This window comes from Balaenoptera musculus, chromosome 2 (genome assembly GCF_009873245.2).
Source record: "Balaenoptera musculus isolate JJ_BM4_2016_0621 chromosome 2, mBalMus1.pri.v3, whole genome shotgun sequence".
Taxonomy (NCBI): Eukaryota; Metazoa; Chordata; class Mammalia; order Artiodactyla; family Balaenopteridae; genus Balaenoptera; species Balaenoptera musculus.
Genome location: NC_045786.1, coordinates 19,990,088 through 20,005,532, shown reverse-complemented (window position 1 = coordinate 20,005,532; position 15,445 = coordinate 19,990,088). Strand labels below are relative to the sequence as shown.

The following is a 15,445-nucleotide window of genomic DNA, read 5'->3' as shown; positions in this document are numbered from 1 at the left end:
ATTTTTTTTTTTTTTTATTCAAACAGAAAGTCACAAAAATTATAATCATCCTCATCTACATGACTCTTTTTGGATTATGGTTTTCTCAGCATATATGCCCAGTAGTGGGATTGCTGGGTCGTATGGTAGTTCTAGTTTTAGTTTTTTAAGGAACGTCCATACTGTTTTCCTTAGTGGCTGTTTCAATTTACATTCCCACCAACAGTGCAAGAGGGTTCCCTTTTCTCCACACCCTCCCTAGCATTTATTGTTTGTAAATTTTTTGATGATGGCCATTCTGAGTGGTGTGAGATGATATCTCATTGGAGTTTTGATTTGCATTTCTCTAATGATTAATGATGTTGAGCATTCTTTCATGTTTTTGTTGGCAATCTGTATATCTTCTTTGGAGAAATGTCTATTTAGGTCTTCTGCCCATTTTTGGATTGGGTTGTTTGTTTTTTTAATGTTGAGCTGCATGAGCTCCTTATAAATTTTGGAGATTAATCCTTTGTCAGTTGCTTCATTTGCAAATATTTTCTCCCATTCTGAGGGTTGTCTTTTGGTCTTGTTTATGGTTTCCTTTGCTGTGCAAAAGCTTTTAAGTTTGATTAGGTTCCATTTATTTATTTTTGTTTTTATTTCCATTTCTCTAGGAGGTGGGTCAAAAAGGATCTTGCTGTGATTTATGTCATAGAGTGTTCTGCCTATGTTTTCCTCTAAGAGTTTGATGGTATCTGGCCTTACTTTTAGGTCTTTAATCCATTTTGAGTTTATTTTTGTGTATTGTGTTAGGGAGTGTTCTAATTTCATTCTTTTACATGTATCTGTCCAATTTTCCCAGCACCACTTATTGAAGAGGCTGTCTTTTCTCCACTGTATGTTCTTGCCTCCTTTATCAAAGATAAGGTGACCATATGTGCGTGGGTTTATCTCTGGGCTTTCTATCCTGTTCCATTGATCTATATCTCTGTTTTTGTGCCACTACCATACTGTCTTGATTACTGTAGCTTTGTAGTACAGTCTGAAGTCAGGGAGCCTGATTCCTCCAGGTCCGTTTTTCTTTCTCAAGATTGCTTTGGCTCTTCGGGGTCTTTTGTGTTTCCATACAAATTGTGAAATTTTTTGCTCTAGTTCTGTGAAAAATGCAGTGGTAGTTTGGTAGGGATTGCATTGAATCTGTAGATTCCTTTGGGTAGTAGAGTCATTTTCACAATGTTGATTCTTCCAATCCAAGAACATGGTATATCTCTCCATCTATTTGTATCATCTTTAATTTCTTTCATCAGTGTCTTATAATTTTCTGCATACAGGTCTTTTGTCTCCTTAGGTAAGTTTATTCCTAGATATTTTATTCCTTTTGTTGCAATGGTAAATGGGAGTGTTTTCTTAATTTCACTTTCAGATTTTTCATCATTAGTGTATAGGAATGCAAGAGATTTCTGTGCATTCATTTTGTATCCTGCTACTTTACCAAATTCATTGATTAGCTCTAGTAGTTTTGTGGTAGCATCTTTAGGATTCTCTATGTATAGTATCATGTCATCTGCAAACAGTGACAGCTTTACTTCTACTTTTCCAATTTGTATTCCTTTTATTTCTTTTTCTTCTCTGATTGCTGTGGCTAAAACTTCCAAAACTTTGTTGAATAATAGTGGTGAGAGTGGGCAACCTTGTCTTGTTCCTGATCTTAGTGGAAATGGTTTCAGTTTTTCACCATTGAGGACAATGTTGGCTGTGGGTTTGTCATATATGGCCTTTATTATGTTGAGGAACGTTCCCTCTATGCCGACTTTCTGGAGGGTTTTTATCATAAATGGGTGTTGAATTTTGTCGAAAGCTTTCTCTGCATCTATTGAGATGATCATATGGTTTTTCTCCTTCAATTTGTTAATATGGTGTATCACATTGATTGATTTGCGTATATTGAAGAATCCTTGCATTCCTGGGATAAACCCCACTTGATCATAGTGTATGATCCTTTTAATGCGCTGTTGGATTCTGTTTGCTAGTATTTTGTTGAGGATTTTTGCATTTATGTTCCTCAATGATATTGGCCTATAGTTTTCTTTCTGTGTGACATCTTTGTCTGGTTTTGGTATCAGAGTGATGGTGACCTCATAGAATGAGTTTGGGAGTGTTCCTCCCTCTGCTATATTTTGGAAGAGTTTGAGAAGGATAGGTGTTAGCTGTTTTCTAAATGTTTGATAGAATTCGCCTATGAAGCCATCCAGTCCTGGGCTTTTGTTTGTTGGAAGATTTTTAATCACAGTTTCAATTTCAGTGCTTGTGATTGGTCTGTTCATATTTTCTATTTCTTCCTGGTTCAGTCTCGGAAGGTTGTGCATTTCTAAGAATTTGTCCATTTTATTGGCATACAGTTGCTTGTAGCAATCTCTCATGATCCTTTGTATTTCTTCTGTGTCAGTTGTTACTTCTCCTTTTTCATTTCTAATTCTATTGATTTGAGTCTTCTCCCTCTTTTTCTTGATGAGTCTGGCTAATGGTTTATCAATTTTGTTTATCTTCTCAAAGAACCAGCTTTTAGTTTTATTGATCTTTGCTATCGTTTCCTTCATTTCTTTTTCATTTATTTCTGATCTGATCTTTATGATTTCTTTCCTTCTGCTAACTTTGGGGTTTTTTTGTTCTTCTTTCTCTAATTGCTTTAGGTGTAAGTTTAGGTTGTTTATTTGAGATGTTTCTTGTTTCTTAAGGTAGGATTTATTGCTATAAAGTTCCCTGTTAGAACTGCTTAGGTTTTGGGTCGTCGTGTTTTCATTGTCATTTGTTTCTAGGTATTTTTTGATTTCCTCTTTGATTTCTTCAGTGAGCTCTTGGTTATTAAGTAGTGTGTTGTTTAGCCTCCATGTGTTTGTATTTCTTACAGATTTTTTCCTGTAATTGATATCTAGTCTCATAGCATTGTGGTCGGTAAAGATACTTGATATGATTTCAATTTTCTTAAATTTACCAAGGCTTGATTTGTGACCCAAGATATGATCTATCCTGGAGAATGTTCCATGAGCACTTGAGAAGAAAGTGTATTCTGTTGTTTTTGGATGGAATGTCCTATAAATATCAATTAAGTTCATCTTGTTTAATGTATCATTTAAAGCTTGTGTTTCCTTATTTATTTCCATTTTGGATGATCTGTCCATTGGTGAAAGTGGGGTGTTAAAGTCCCCTACTATGATTGTGTTACTGTCGATTTCCCCTTTTATGGCTGTTAGTATTTGCCTTATGTATTGAGGTGCTCCTATGTTGGGTGCATAAATATTTACAATTGTTATATCTTCTTCTTGGATTGATCCCTTGATCATTATGTAGTGTCCTCCTTTGTCTCTTATAATAGTCTTTGTTTTAAAGTCTATTTTGACTGATACGAGAGTTGCTACTCCAGCTTTCTTTTGATTTCTATTTGCATGGAATATCTTTTCCCATCCCCTCACTTTCAGTCGGTATGTGTCCCTAGGTCTAAAGTGGGTCTCTTGTAGACAGCATATATACGGGTCTTGTTTTTGTATCTATGCAGCCAATCTGTGTCTTTTGGTTGGAGCATTTAATCCATTTACATTTAAGGTAATTATCGATATGTATGTTCCTATTACCATTTTCTTAATTGTTTTGGGTTTATTTTCGTAGGTCTTTTCCTTCTCTTGTGTTTCCTGCCTAGAGGAGTTCCCTTAGCATTTGTTGTAAAGCTGGTATGGTGGTGCTGAATTCTCTTAGCTTTTGCTTGTCTGTAAAGGTTTTAATTTCTCTGTCAAATCTGAATGAGATCCTTGCTGGGTAGAGTAATCTTGGTTGTAGGTTTTTCTCCTTCATCACTTTAAATATGTCCTGCCACTCCCTTCTGGCTTGCAGAGTTTTTGCTGAAAGATCAGCTGTTTACCTTATGGGGATTTCCTTATGTGTTATTTGTTGTTTTTCCCTTGCTGCTTTTAATATTTGTTACTTGTATTTAATTTTTGATAGTTTGATTAATATGTGTCTTGGCATGTTTCTCCTTGGATTTATCCTGTATGGGACTCTCTGTGCTTCCTGGACTTGATTAACTCTTTCCTTTCCCATATTAGGGAATTTTTCAACTATAATCTCTTCAAATATTTTCTCAGTCCTTCTTTTTCTCTTCTTCTTCTGGGACCCCTATAATTCGAATGTTGGTGCGTTTAATGTTGTCCCAGAGGTCTCTGAGACTGTCCTCAATTCTTTTCATTCATTTTTCTTTATTCTGCTCTGCAGTAGTTATTTCCAGTATTTTATCTTCCAGGTCACTTATCCATTCTTCTGCCTCAGTTATTCTGCTATTGATCCCTTCTAGAGAATTTTTAATTTCATTTATTGTGTTGTTCATCACTGTTTGCTCTTTAGTTCCTGTAGGTCCCAGTTAAATGTTTCTTGTATTTTCTGCATTCTATTTCCAGGATTTTGGATCATCTTTACTCTCATTATTCTGAATTCTTTTTCAGGTAGACTGCCTATTTCCTCTTCATTTGTTAGGTCTGGTGGGTTTTTGCCTTGCTTCTTCATCTGCTTTGTATTTCTCTGTCTTCTCATTTTGCTTAACTTACTGTGTTTGGGGTCTACTTTTCACAGGCTGCAGGTCCGTAGTTTCCGTTGTTTTTGGTGTCTGTCCCCAGTGGCTAAGGTTGGCTCAGTGGGTTGTGTAAGCTTCCTGGTGCAGGGGACTAGTGCCTGTGTTCTGGTGGATGAGGCTGGATCTTGTCTTTCTGTTGGGCACATCCACGTCTGGTGGTGTGTTTTGGGATGTCTGTGACCTTACTATGATTTTAGGCAGCCTCTCTGCTAATGGGTGGGGCTGTGTTCCTGTCTTGCTAGTTGTTTGCCATAGGGTGTCCAGCACTGTAGCTTGCTGGTCGTTGAGTGGAGCTGGGTCTTGGCATTGAGATGGAGATCTCTGGGAGATTTTCACCGTTTGCTATTAGGTGGAGCTGGGAGGTCTCAGTGTCCTGAACTTGACTCTCCCACCTCAGTGGCACAGCCCTGACGCCTGGCTGGAGCACCAAGAGCCTGTCCTCCACACAGATCAGAATAAAAGGGAGGAAAAAAAGAAAGAAAGAAAGAAGAAGATAAAATAAAGTAAAATAAAATAAAATAATTAAAATAATTATTAAGAGAAAAATTTTAAAAAGCAAAAAAAAGAAAAACGGACAGAAAGAACCCTAGGACAAATGGTAAAAGCAAAGCTATACAGACAAAATCACACACAGAAGCACACACATACACACTCACAAAAAGAGAAAAAGGGAAAAAATACATATATATCGTTGCTCCCAAAGTCCACCTCCTCAATTTGGGATGGTTCATTGTCTATTCAGGTATTCCGCAGATGCAGGGTACATCAAGTTGATTGTGGGGATTTAATCCGCTGCTTCTGAGGCTGCTGGGAGAAATTTCCCTTTCTCTTTGTTCGCGCAGCTCCCGGGGTTCAGCTTTGGATCTGACCCCGCCTCTGCGTGTAGGTCGCCTGAGGGCGTCTGTTCTTCGCTCACACAGGACAGGGTTAAAGGAGCAGCTGCTTCGGGGGCTCTGGCTCACTCAGGCAGGGGGGAGGGAGGGGTACGGAGGAGGCGGGGCGAGCCTGCAGCGGCAGAGACCGGCGTGACGTTGCCCCAGCCTGAGGCGCACCGTGCGGGGAAGTTGTCCCTGGATCACGGGACCCTGGCAGTGGCGGGCTGCACAGGCTCCCGGGTGGGGAGGTGTGGATAGTGACCTGTGCTCGCACACAGGCTTCTTGGTGGCGGCAGCAGCAGCCTTAGCGTCTCATGCCCGTCTCTGGGGTCCGCGCTGATAGCCGCGGCTCGCGCCCATCTCTGGAGCTCGTTTAGGGGGCGCTCTGAATCCCCTCTCCTCGCGCACCAGGAAACAAAGAGGCAAGAAAAAGTCTCTTGCGTCTTCGGCAGCTGCAGACTTTCTCCCGGACTCCCTCCCAGCTAGCTGTGTCGCACTAGCCCCATTCAGGCTGTGTTCACGCCGCCAACCCCAGTCCTCTCCCTGCGATCCAACCGAAGCCCGAGCCTCAGCTCCCAGCCCCGCCCGCCCTGGCGGGTGAGCAGACAAGCCTCTCGGGCTGGTGAGTGCTGCTCGGCACTGATCCTCTGTGCGGGAATCTCTCCGCTTTGCCCTCCGCACCCCTGTGGCTGCGCTCTCATCCGTGGCTCCGAAGCTTCCCCCCTCTGCCACCCGCAGTCTCCGCCCATGAAGGGGCTTCCTAGTGTGTGGAAACCTTTCCTCCTTCACAGCTCCCTCCCACTGGTGCAGGTCCCATCCCTATTCTTTTGCCTGTGTTTTTTCTTTTTCTTTTGCCCTACCCAGGTACATGGGGAGTTTCTTGCCTTTTGGGAAGTCTGAGGTCTTCTGCCAGCGTTCAGTAGGTGTTCTGTAGGAGTTGTTCCACATGTAGATGTATTTCTGATGTATTTGTGGGGAGGAAGGTGATCTCCGCATCTTACTCTTCCGCCATCTTGAAGGTCTCTCCCACGTGTCTGTCTTCACGGGTGATGGCATCTGTTAAGAGTTAGAAAGAGGAGCCATGAACTGAGATGTGGTACAAAGGAGGGATGTCACCTGGCAGAGTTTCAGCTTAGTGGAAACAAATCTTAGAGAAAGGACGGGGAGCTGGTGCAGTAGAATGGGTAGGAACCTGAGCTGGTGGGCGCCCGTGGCCCTGTTCTAAAGCTGGACCCCGGCCACATCCAGTCAGTCACGCACCACTGTTTATCGAGAGCCTGTCCTGTGTTAGATGCTGGGCTTCTAACAAGCAGCTTCCAACCAGATGATCTTTCGACCGTCAAGGAGCATATCTTCGAGACTTAAGCGTTCCAGGATTGGCCTGGTAGTGAGCAGGATGGAATCAGTGAGGGAGGGAGGGAACCTAGCCCATTGCCCTGAATGTGCGGCTCAGAAGAGCTTTATTCTCATTTAATTCAGCATCTCCCTTAGTCCATACCACCCTGTGAGTTGTGTGTTATTTGTTCCCATTGTTCAGATATTCATTCTGAAGTAGTTCTGTTCTAATGCAGTTATATTTAATGGCATTTGAAAATTTGGGGTTTGCCAGGGTGTCTCAGTATTTCCCTGGCACATGTCCAGGTCTGCTGTGGTTCAGTAGGGCTGGCAGGTCCGTGCACATGTGTGACTTGGTGAAACAGCTATATAAATGTCTTAAGTGAAGTTGGACATGGACGTCAGTAATTATGACTGTGATCTGACAGAACTGAAAGCAGTTTGCGTGCTTTTAAAGTGGAAAACACGCCAGTGTAAACATCCTGACGGTTTCTGAGAAGAGATGTCAGCCATGATGTAAAACTCATTTGCATTCATTCAGTGGCACTTGTATCACCGTTTCTTAGACATTGTCTTGAATATATAATTTTATGGCTACTCTTGTGAGAAAGCTAACTCTTCTTGTTTTTTAAAATTTTTATTTATTTATTATTTTTGGCTGTGCTGGGTCTTCTTTGCTGCACAGGAGCTTTCTCTAGTTGCGGCGAGCAGGGGCTACTCTTCGTTGCAGTGCGCGGGCTTCTCATGGCGGTGGCTTCTCTTGTTGCAGAGCACAGGCTCTAGGCACGTGGGCTTCAGTAGTTGTGGCACGTGGGCTCAGTAGTTGTGGATTGCAGGCTATGGATTGCAGGCTTTAGATTGCAGGCTCAGTAGTTGTGGCGGCACGGGCTTAGTTGTTCTGCGGCACTGCACGTGGGATCTTCCCGGACCAGGGATCGAACCCGTGTCCCCTGCATTGACAGGCGGATTCTTAACCACAGCGCCACCAGGGAAGCCCTAACTCTTCTTTTATGTTGGTATCTGATCTGAAGTATAACCAGAGTGTGTCTAGGCTTGGTGACACTCTGATGTGTCCACGTTCTTACAGCGACTGGGCAGGTGGACTCAGTGCTGAGAGCTTCTACCTGCCCGGTGTGTCAGAGCTACAGCGCCCCCATCCAGTAGGTCTGGGACGAGGCCTTGGAATGTGTATTTTAAGAAGCTTCTTAAGTGATGATAATGCACGACTAGAATTTAGAATAACTACTTTAGGTACTTGAAAAATGATTTGGGTCCCCCTTTGTATTTTTTTTGCTATGGTTATTGTCTTGTTATTAATTTCATTGCTTTTGGGGATGAATATCATCTTGTATCTTTGATATTGTTGCGAATGGATCTGCAGTCTCGTCACTTTTTTATTTCTGTCTTACGAGTGATTGAGAAAGAAAGTACAATTTCTAATGTGCTAAGTATTCTTTAGATATTTGTTAGATTAAGCTTGTTAATGTCATTAGTGTGAAAATATGCATAGAAGGTCTGATTCTTAACCTTGCTCCTCTGCACTCCTATGGTGTTAGTTTCTTATGTATCCTTCCAGTATTTCTTGATGCAAAAACAAGCAAGATACTTATTTTTTCCCATCTTTCTTACACAAGAGTCAGCATATGATATACACTTGCACCTTGCTTTTTATACTTTTTAAAAACAGTGTATCTTGGAGAGCTTTCCATTTTCTTACAAGGCATAGTATTTCATTATGTGGATCTACTATCTAGTTTGATGAGTCACTTCCCTATGGATGAATGCTTAGCTTGTTTCTAGTCTTTTACACACTGTGCTATGGTGAACAATCCGTATACTGGTGTGTGCACATGTGTGCATGTCCTGATCTGGACTGAACTCTTTCAAGGAGTAGACTCTGTGTTACTGATTTATGCCCTCATGCCTGGCACAGTGTTTGGTGCATAGAGATTTAGTTGGGTGGATGGGGGGGGTGGACAGTTGGTTGATATTAGGAAGGTCAGTGTGACCACTCTTGTCTGATGGGTTGCCTAAAAGCAGAATTTCTCAGGATGTCTTGTTCCTGAGGTGTTACATGAAAAACATGTTATAGGTTTGAAATCCTCATCTTGATAGTTTTATGCCTGATTACAGCTGGCTTATTTTTCTTTAAACTAGAGGATGGCTTCTGAACTACAGAACAAATTCTGCCAGCTATCAGCCCTAACAGTGGTGATTTTATTTGTTTTTTACAATGTGGCATATTTTTAGTTTATAGAGCTAAATATTCTGATGCTAACAGGTGTGAAAGTTTTTTTTTTCTTTCTTTTAATAAGGAGATAGTTTTACTGGTTATAAAATCTCAAGTCAAAAGGGTTTGAATTTTAGAAAGTACTCATTTTGTTAAAATAACATACAGTATATCAGAGACATCTGAGTAATCGCTGAAAAAGCAAAGCTGAAATCATACCAAGGAGTTGATTGATGGCTGACATTATTTCGCGTAGTCAGAGAAGGTACGAGTGGGCACCAAATTGAAGTGAGGATACAAGTCAAGTGGCAAGAAGGATTTGCAGGATTTCTCCTGGGGATTGTAGAAACCAGGAAACTTAGCCAATGGTATATGGTAGAAACTTCCTGTAGTAGTTCTTTGCCTCTTATTAGAGGTTTCTAGTTTGCAGCCAGTCCTAGGAAGATGTTTCATCTTTCTTAAACTTTTCCTTTAACACAGATGAGAAACAGTGCTAGATATTAGTAATGCTGGCTTAGCAGTCCAGTTCCTTTTTAATTTTACACATGCATGGCTGATCAAGACACGATTGCTACATATTTACAGAAAAAACTACCAACAACAAAACGGTACAATTAAATAAATGTCTCAGTGAGAAAAATCAAAAGGAGCAAAGATAAAAGTTTCAACGAAACATTTATATAGTAAAATGTCACATAACGTCTCCGTGATCAAATGTGTTGGCTTTAATCTCCTGGCAGGATTTCACAGATTCTCCAGCTCCTTTACGTCAGTGCTCTGCCACTTTATACCAAGGTGCAGACTCTGTCTGACTGGGTCAGAGGTGTCCTTTCCCTGAGGCTGGAACCTATCACTTTGGCCATCGCTACTCTCAGAGTAGAAGATGGCTGTTTCTTTTAAAGGTTGATTTCTTTTTTTCATCTCCCTTTCATGTGCCTTCCAAGCTCTATCATGCAGAGAAAACAGTTATTACACTGAAATGAAAGACAGCTGAGCATTTTCTTATGTCTTTCGTGTGTTTATAAAAAACAAGCCTTTGCAAAAGCCTCTCAGGGCTCAGGGATGGTGCTGAGAACTGCTGGCCTCTTCATGAAAGATCATTGAAGTCACCCTTGAGAACATTCCAGTCATGCTACTTCGGTGGAACCATTTTGTGAGATTTTCCTTTCCCTGCTTGGGTTTTTGACATAAAATTCTCATGTGATTGGAGGCGGAAGTCGACATATATGTCTTCGTCGGGCTTTCCTTTCAGGGTCTCTCCTCCGCCTTTACGGGCGGCCTCCCCTTTGGCACTGTGCCTGCACCACTTAGACAGGCGGCCCCTTCTCAGATGGGGCCTGGAGGAAACTGTCTTTTGATAGAAGTGATATGATTTTTACGATAACCTTTTGGGTAGAATAAGATGTTCTTTCTGATAAGGCAGATTACAGACTTTGTTTTATTTTATGCTTATTGATCTTTCTTTCTGTACTGCAGGGGAAGGTGTGGCTGATTGATTTTAATCCATTTGGTGAAGTCACAGATGCGCTGCTGTTTACTTGGGACGAACTGTTATCTGGAAGAAACTTAAAGGGTGATTTTAGTGAAGAAGCCCTGGAGCAGGTAAGATGATCAGAAAGATCCCCAGGAAACCCGTCAGTCCACTGAGGAACTGCTCGCTGGTTCTCCAGGCGCTGACACAGATTTACTCATAGATACTTTGCTGAGTTCTTCGTTTCGTACTCTCTCGTGAATGTTTTCTGTCTTTCACAAAATAGTTGTATTAGAGAAAGGGTGTGCGCTTTGATTTCTTCACTTCCCTTTGTCTAAAGTGAAGATGATCATCTGATAGTTTCTCTTCTGGTTATTTTTCTTTTTCTTGGCTCCTCTGTCCTGCCCATCTGAGAATCCGGACCGTGGGTCAGGTCACGCACCTGTTTATTCTGGTCCCGGCCCCGGGCTGCCGCGCACGGTTAGAGGGATGTCGCCCAGATGGGCAGACGGGGTGGGGAGGGGGCTCGTCCTGGTCACCACCCCTGGCTTCCCGTGGCTCTGACCGCAGGCTCTGTCGCCCTCGCCAACGTCTCCTCCTGCTGTCCCCAGTGGCCGTTCCACCCACTGCACGCTCCTCAGTGCTTCCGTCCATCACTCCTGTCCTCCTCAGCAGCTGCTTTCGTGTCTTCCCTCTTAGGAAAAGAGAATCCATCGGTGAGAACTCATTCCGTTTAACTGTCGTCAAACCTACAGACTTAACCTGCATCCTTCCTCCCGAGTCTCGTCTCTGCCCCTGCGTCTCTCCAGGTTCCTGGGGCTACCATCTGTCTTCTTTCCTTTTTCCAGTCTCTTCCTTTCTCTGTAAGCAGGTAGCCGTGTTCCGACGCCTCCTGTCTTAGAAAGCAAGACCTCCCTCAGCCCTGTAATGCCTGCTCATTTTTAAAGGAAATTCTGAAGTCACCCATAATCCCACCTCCTCGAGAACCACTGTTAATATTCTGGTGTGTAACCTGCCTGCACACATACACACGAGGCTTTCTAAAGTCACTGAGAGCGCTCTGCGTCTACAGTTCTGTCCACGGAGCTCTTCATTTCGTTCTCTCTCCTGAGTGTTTTCTGTCTTTTACAGAATAGTTTTATTTTCACACGGTTGTTTAAAATCACACAGAATTGGAAAGAGGTGAGACTTGAAATCCTACTACCTAGAAATGGCCATTCTTACCAGCTCTGTTAAGGTTTTCTGGGCAATTTTTGTGTGTATACACATGCGCGTGCACACATTATTTTGGAAGTGGGGTCCTGCAAGTGCCTCTCCTGCTGTCGGGCCACTCGCTTGTCCTGTGGCCACCGCTCCCCACGCCCCTTGCCGCCCGGGCCTCCTCGGCTCATCCCCCCCTCCACCCCCTGCCCCCGGTTCCAAAGAAACTGCTTGTGGTGAGGGCTCCACCAACGTGTCAGGAATTCCAGCGAGCAGTGCACGGCCCCGCTCTTCCTTAACGCTGGGCCGCATCTGAGCTGTCACCTCTTGTTCCTGTCACACCCTTTCCCCTGGTTTCCGTGACGCCTGCTTGCCTCCCGGCTTTCTTCCTGCTTCTCCGGCTGCTGCCTTGCCCTCCGTGTGAACATCTTTCCTTCTGTCTGTCTCTGAAATAGTCCTTTTCATCCTTACTCTGTCCCGGGCCGTCCTGGGCCCTGTTTTTCTAGATCTGACTGTGGTCCCTGTTTTCCACATCAAGGCGCTTGCCCTGCTGTGTGGGCCTTGCCTGCAGACTTGCCTGCCTCCTGCCTCAGGCTGTAGGTTTCCGAGCCCATTCATGGGATCTCTGTTTCCATGTGTCTGTGGGGCTGTGCACAGTGCCAGGCACAGCTAAGGCTGATCGAATTAGTGAATGAAGGGATCTTATTCCTGCTGGCATCTTAAGAGTCGTAGGCCATTAAATCTGAGCGTCAAGGAAGAAGATTTGGCACAAGGTTATTTTTAAATATGAGGGACAGAGTTATTGGATAGAAACAGTTTGCACAAGATTCACTGTATGATCCGAATTCATTCATTCTTCCTTCCCTCCCTCCCTCCCTTTCTTTCTTCTTAATGTAAACAGCCTCATGTCGGAGGTTGGGGATGCCAGAAGGGCAACAGGAGCCGGCCCCCCCTTTCCCCAGCATCACCTCCCGTCTGTCCTCCGCCGCACAGAGACCTGCCTTCCTTAAGTTCCTCGAAGCCACAAAGCCCTGCCCGGCCTTCAGGTCTTAGCACTGGTCGTTTCCACTGCCTCCAAAGCCGTGTTCACTCCCAGGCCTCACGAGGCTGCTTTCATCCTGCTTCTCAGTTCTCAGTCCAGACGTCCCCTCCTTAGCAAGGTCCCACCTGGCCCCCCTCTGAAGAGGAGTCTACATGGTTCTCCTCTTACCATAGTGCCCTGCTCTTTTGTTTTTATAACACTTTTTAGTCTCTGGAACAAGCTTGTTAATTTGTTATTTGCTTGCTTGGTGGCTGTCTGCCATCTTGTTTTCCAGTTTTCCTCCCACCCCTAGAACAAGGTCCAGCAGGCAGTTGGTGTTTCATGAGTACTTGTCAGATGGCTGGTCTGTCTGTCATAAGGTATGGCCTGCTTTCTAGGGCTCCACGGTCCTGTTCCATCCAAGTTCCCGGCCTGTCTCCACCTGCTGGACACCATCCATCCCTCACCTAGGTCTCTGCCACCCATGAAGCCCAAACACAAGGCCTCTGACTCTGAAATCCTTTTCAGCACCAGGCAACATGTGAATATTCTATGCAAGACTCTAAGCATGTACAGTAAAGAATGTGAAGACCTGTTAAATATGATCCTTGAATTTGCAGTTTTACATAGGTGCTGAGAGGAATCTACAAATAAGTATGTAAAATGACGTGGGAAAAGCACAGCAGTGTTAGGGGTTCGGAGCACTCGCTTGCCCTTACTGTTAACTCTGTTCTCTAAGGCGGTATTTCCAGCAGTGCACCTATGGAAAGCGCCTGTGTTTGTAAAGCGTGCTGGCCCGTGTGGGACCACGCGAGGCAGCCTCAGGCCGGGAGAGACCCGCAGCCCTTCGTGGCCATGCTGGCTGCACACCCAGCACTCAGGGGCCACCTCGCCCCCCGCGGGGACTCTGTCTTCACACGCCTTAGATGCGTATTTTCTTGTGAACATGGGGAGGTATTTTAAAAACCTTGGTGATTTCTTTTACTTCAGAATCTGATTTTCTTCCCTACGTAGTACAGAAGAGGACATGGAGTTGGAATTGCTACGCCAGCATCTTTTTCAGTTTGAAGAATAGACTTAAAACAGGACTTTCTCACCGACTTTCCTTTTTCTTTTCCTCTGTAAAGGATGCTCCGGCCTTCCGTTGCACCAACAGCGAGGTCACAGTTCAGCCGAGTCCCTACCTGAGCTACCGGCTGCCGAAGGACTTTGTGGACCTCTCCACCGGGGAGGACGCTCACAAACTCATCGATTTTCTTAAACTGGTAAAGTTTCTGTGTACTTAGTAGGCTGGCCAGCTCTGCTTTCAGGTTGACTCTTTTAACATTTCATTTTAGTCATATACCATGTAGACTTTTATTTGATGATTGGGAATTAATGGGCCAGGATTACTGAGTGAGGTCATTTTATAATGACATAATGTCAAGTAAGCTGAAAGATTAATTTATTGATTAAAATGACAGAAAATGTTTTTATATGTGTATCCTTTGAGTAATTTTCATAATACTTGTAATCTTGAAGAAAGTATGTATAGTTGACCCTTAAACAACCAGGGGAAAATCCACATATAATTTATAATGAGCCCTTCGTATCCACGGTTCTGCATCCACGGATTCAACCGGCGGTGGGTCCTCAGTACCGTAGTATTTACTACTGAAGAAAATCCACATGTAAGTGGCCTGTGAAGTTCAAACCCATGTTGTTCAATGGTCAACTGTATACTGTTATAGAGCTGAGAGCAGATTAGCTCTCTCCGATGGGTACTCCAGGGGGAAGGTGAGTATTTGTATTTGTGTGTGTTTCTGGGTGGGAATATTTGTACGTAAAGAAGAAAGAGAAGAAAATGTTCAAATATCTTGAGGATAAGGTGCCCAGGAGCCAAAGTGATAAACTACTTTAATGAACTACATAAGGCATGTTTTTTTTCCATGATAATTTTCAACCACATCTTTTGCTAGGGGCCTCTAGAAAATTATACTTGCTGACAGAAAAAGCGATCTTGGCTGAACAAATATCCCAATTAGAATGTGCTGTTTTAATGCATCTTGGTTTCCTTTGACAGAAGAGGAATCAGCAAGAGGATGACTGATTAGCATGCTAGAGTTCAAGGCCAAGTCACACAGGAAACCACCGCTGCTTCTGGAGGCCGTACATAGTCCACAACCTCCTATTAACCCAGTCAGCGGGGGAGGGGTAGGGGGGCAGCGTGGAAGTCAGTGGCTTTTTATATTCATGTATAAAACTGGGAGAAATGGAGCGACTTTGCTACTTGTAAAAATAACACAATAAATAGATCTTAAACATAGGAAACCACCCTGTTCTGATGATAAAATACTTTCTATGAAATACCTTGTTCTTTAGGCTCAGTCTATTTATATTTATCTCTGTTCCTTGTGCTATTTTTTTTTATACCTGGCAGGTAGCTGGGCAAGTTTATATTTGTTATACAGAAATGGGTTCTTTCTTTATCATTACTTTTCCCATTGAAAAAATAGAACCTTATATTACTATAGAAAATATTTTTCCTACTTTGAGGATTTTCATGTAATTTTTCTATCAGTTGAGCTTTGGTTTGGGTATAGTTAAAATAATACAGACTTCTCAAACTGTCAACCATGAATTTCAGTATAGTACCTTAATATGTATCCCTAAAACTATCACAGATATAATTCAGCCTTTTAAACGATTATTGGAATTTGGTGGGAGGTAGATTCACTTTTTTTAGGCCACCGTT

General features: G+C 43.2%; 1 protein-coding gene across 1 annotated transcript in view; it reads left to right on the top strand.

Annotated features, from left to right (window-relative positions):
* CDC123 (cell division cycle 123) overlaps positions 1 to 15,057 on the top strand; it is a 55,884-nt gene extending 40,827 nt beyond the window's left edge. The window contains exons 11-13 of the mRNA XM_036845068.1: positions 10,496 to 10,621; positions 13,839 to 13,976; positions 14,774 to 15,057. Coding sequence (XP_036700963.1) covers positions 10,496 to 10,621; positions 13,839 to 13,976; positions 14,774 to 14,800 — 291 coding nt within the window. The 3' untranslated portion in view covers positions 14,801 to 15,057. The remainder of the gene's footprint in view (positions 1 to 10,495; positions 10,622 to 13,838; positions 13,977 to 14,773) is intronic.
* The last annotated feature ends 388 nt before the right edge of the window (positions 15,058 to 15,445 follow it).